A 4,012-nucleotide genomic window follows, 5' to 3' on the forward strand; every position below is an offset into this window, starting at 1 on the left:
AATGACTGGTTTCTAAAATGATGCAGCTTCTAATCAGCCTTCTTTAGACCAACTGAATGACTGGTTTCTAAAATGATGCAGCTTCTAAACAGCCTTCTTTAGACCAACTGAATGACTGGTTTCTAAAATGATGCAGCTTCTAAACAGCCTTCTTTAGACCAACTGAATAAACTTACTCTCCGCACAACAAGAACATGACTTTCACTAGGACTGTACGTGAGGGTTTCGTTATATCCTTACTGATGTAATTTTTAAATGTAGTACTGAGAAACTGGAGTTCTTATAAAAACTATTATTTTTTCAATAAACGGTACCACTTTTAATATATAAAAACATTACAATTTATATCAGTAACATTTATGGAAATTTTGAGCTCTGTACATTTAATCATTTTGATGCAGTGAGTTGCTTTAGACTAAAGATGTCACTTTTCCCGTGCAGTACTTCCCAGAAGAAAAATCTTTTGTAGAAAGTGCTCAGTTTTTCTAAATTGTTTCCAATGAGGTATGAATAATACGTTTAATAATTACTAACACAAACAGCCATCTGTGTAGGGCAGTGTTTCTGCTAGTATATATAATGGGTAAAGAATCATGTTGCTACAACATTATTTTGTGGACAAAATTCTCAAAATATCAGGATTTACTGTTTGAATGTGTCCCCCCCCCCTTATTGAATTATTTCTATTAAAGATAATCAGAACACTATCTCTTTCCTACGTGTAGATTATATGTGAGAAGAAAGATGCTTTTGCTTCGGCCTGTGCCGTAGCTCGGGCTTATCCACTCTATAGCACCAAATCCAGTGGTATGTCTACGTCACATAATGTAATGGTGGAGTTTTTACTTGTTGATGATGAAAGCTTGAATGAAACAGATCTTCGGTGTTTGACTGTTGCAGCTGAAGGCGTTCAACTCGCTGCTCGTATAGTGGACACACCATGTAGTGAGATGAACACGACAGCTTTTCTTAAGGTTTGTATTAAACAATATTGGTAATGGACACACCCTGTAGTGAGATGAACACGACAGCTTTTCTTAAGGTTTGTATTAAACAATATTGGTAGTGGACACACCCTGTAGTGAGAATGAACACGACAGCTTTTCTTAAGGTTTGTATTAAACAATATTGGTAGTGGACACACCCTGTAGTGAGATGAACATGACAGCTTTTCTTAAGGTTTGTATTGAACAATATTGGTAGTGGATACAACAGCATTTGTTATAGTTTGTATTGTACAGTATTTTATAGTTTATATTTACTGAATAACAAAAGAGTTGATAAACCTTGGTTGTATTTACTGAATAACAGAAGAGTTGATAAACCTTGGTTTGTATTTACTGAATAACAGAAGAGTTGATAAACCTTGGTTTGTATTCTTGTTGCTAGGAAATTGAAGAGGTTGGTGTTGCTTTAGGTATCAAACCAATGGTTATTCAAGGGCACGAGCTTGACCGAAAAGGATTTGGAGGTAAATTCACACCATCTGTTGTGTATGTGTGTAACTATTTAATAAGCCTGTGTTTTATTGTCAGCTCATTGAATCAGAGTGGAATTTAATAAAATGTTGCATGCATTTGCTGTCTGATTGTGAAATGACTATCAATATGAATTTGATCTTTTAGTTGCGAAGAAAAAAAAGAAATTACAACATCTCTGTGTTTCGATCATTTGTTACATCCCCATCCCACTCAAAATCGACTAATACCGATTATTATACACATTGTATAATTGTAACCTCTGATAAACTTTTGTTTAATCTTTCCGAGACTGAAAGATCGTCACTGATATCCCCTGTACCTTTCATTCCCATAGGGAAAATAATTAATTGATTTGTGTGTGTGAAACTTGATTGAAGCTTCCTAAATAGTTTCTAGGTTTGTGTGGAAAAAATTCCCAAAACTTGATATATTATTTTGTATACTTGTTTTAGGTGTGAAATGTCCAAAATTTCTTGTGAAACTGTTTTGAAAACAAAAAAACTTCCATTCATCTTCAATGTTTTATTTTATTTATTGATCAGAAAGTTCCATTTTTGTATATCCAGTCAGTTTATCTTGAAGAATATTCATCAGTTTTAAATTCTTTTGATACCTTATTTTGCCTAACAACATAAATCTCCACTGTAAATCATCCAATCAGAACAGGACTTATCATTGAACAATGACTTAACCTTTTAATATGGGAACACCATTATGTTGTCAGGCTCGGTTTTACCAACACGGTCGTTACTTCTAATAATTATTGTATATTTTCAGTACATAATAATTTATTGTATTTGTGTGTGTTGTTTGAATACAATAGACTTTACATTGTATTCAGTATAAAGGATTTGTTTTTTAATAGTTTACTGTCACCTATCAAACTCCCTAAATCCAAATATCCGTACCTGATGTCATAGAGGAATATTCTTGTCATTTTAAAACAGATACAGTATAGCATAAGAATATTATCAGGAATGAAAAGATCCCGTTATAAATCGCTTTTCAAAAAATCATAAGCCACATAATAATTGAGAAGTACTTAAATACTTAGTCTTAAAGTTACGTCATTATCCTTGATCGTACCGATTCTTTACGTCATTATCCTCGATCGTACGATCCTTTTGAAATGCTGAACTAATTTGCACATAGGACTTTTAGAGTTTTAGTCATATAGTGTTGAAACTTAACGTCTTTTTTTTTTTTTGGACAGTTACTTGCTTCCTTCTGTATCCGTTTTCAATACTCAAAACAAAAGATCTCGGTAATCCTTTTGGGTTCTGTAATAACTATGGATTCAACCAATAAGTTTACAGTTGAACAAACAGAATGTGTAGAAGTATAAAGTTAATATCACTTCATACACTCAAAGGCATGACACACAATGTACGCACTTTGTACACTCAAAGGCATGACACACAATGTACACACTTCGTACACTCAAAGGCATGACACACAATGTACGCACTTCGTACACTCAAAGGCATGACACACAATGTACACACTTCATACACTCAAAGGCATGACACACAATGTACACACTTCGTACACTCAAAGGCATGACACACAATGTACGCACTTCGTACACTCAAAGGCATGACACACAATGTACACACTTCGTACACTCAAAGGCATGACCAAAATGGCAGCATGAACATCTTTTGAAGTTTTATTTATGAAATAATCTAGGTATGTAGTATTTAATGCTGAAATATCAGTTCTTCAGTATTTTTGTGTACAAAAAATAGAATTAATATAATGATTCTTAATTATATGTTGAAAGTTAGTTTGCAAGTGAGCATTCAGAGTGACCTCTATACTCACAGGTCAGCAAAGGTCTTAGTACATAATTTTATATCTGAATGTGTATGAAAATGTGTTTTTAAAGAATAATAAGTAAAAGCCCCCATATTTAGGTATTTTCTCGGTGGGTAAGGCAGCATCTCATCCCCCTGCTCTTGCTGTATTAAGTCACACACCCGAAGGAGCACAAGAAACAATAGCCTGGGTTGGCAAAGGAATCGTGTATGACACTGGTGGTTTGTGTATCAAAGCCAAGGTAAGACTTGTGAATGGTTTGTTTTTATGATTATTCTGAACCAATCATAACAGTTAGTGTTAATTTGTAGTGTTAATTTTAAATAAGTAATACAAAGTTACTCACCTCTTTTTCTTCTAAACAAGATTTAAGATGTGTTTTAAGCTTTCTTTCTGTTCAGCAATGAAAGATAAAATAGAGTGTTTATCATTTCATTCTGGACAAGACTTAACCAACCTGTTTAATTATCTTCTAGATCTGGAAGAAAGATTTACTAACCTGTTTTTTTTTACTTAGACAAAATGAAGGTTTTACTCACTATTTCATTTTATTCTAGTCTGACACGAACTCAATTTATTTTTATTATAGACTAAAGTTAAAGCTATACGAACCCATTTTGTTTTATTATAGACTAAAGTTAAAGCTATACGAACCCATTTTGTTTTATTATAGACTAAAGTTAAAGCTATACGAACCCATTTTGTTTTATTAT

The 4,012-nt window shown here is 33.2% G+C and overlaps 1 protein-coding gene across 2 annotated transcripts in view; it reads left to right on the plus strand.

Moving 5' to 3' along the window:
- LOC106463964 (probable aminopeptidase NPEPL1) overlaps positions 1-4,012 on the plus strand; it is a 26,357-nt gene that overhangs the window by 11,661 nt on the left and 10,684 nt on the right. For both annotated transcript variants that reach the window (XM_013924063.2, XM_022391605.1), the window contains exons 4-6: positions 726-974; positions 1,390-1,471; positions 3,398-3,540. In XM_013924063.2, coding sequence (XP_013779517.1) covers positions 726-974; positions 1,390-1,471; positions 3,398-3,540 — 474 coding nt within the window. The remainder of the gene's footprint in view (positions 1-725; positions 975-1,389; positions 1,472-3,397; positions 3,541-4,012) is intronic.

This window comes from Limulus polyphemus, unplaced genomic scaffold (assembly GCF_000517525.1).
Source record: "Limulus polyphemus unplaced genomic scaffold, Limulus_polyphemus-2.1.2 Scaffold1531, whole genome shotgun sequence".
NCBI classification, from domain to species: domain Eukaryota; kingdom Metazoa; phylum Arthropoda; class Merostomata; order Xiphosura; family Limulidae; genus Limulus; species Limulus polyphemus.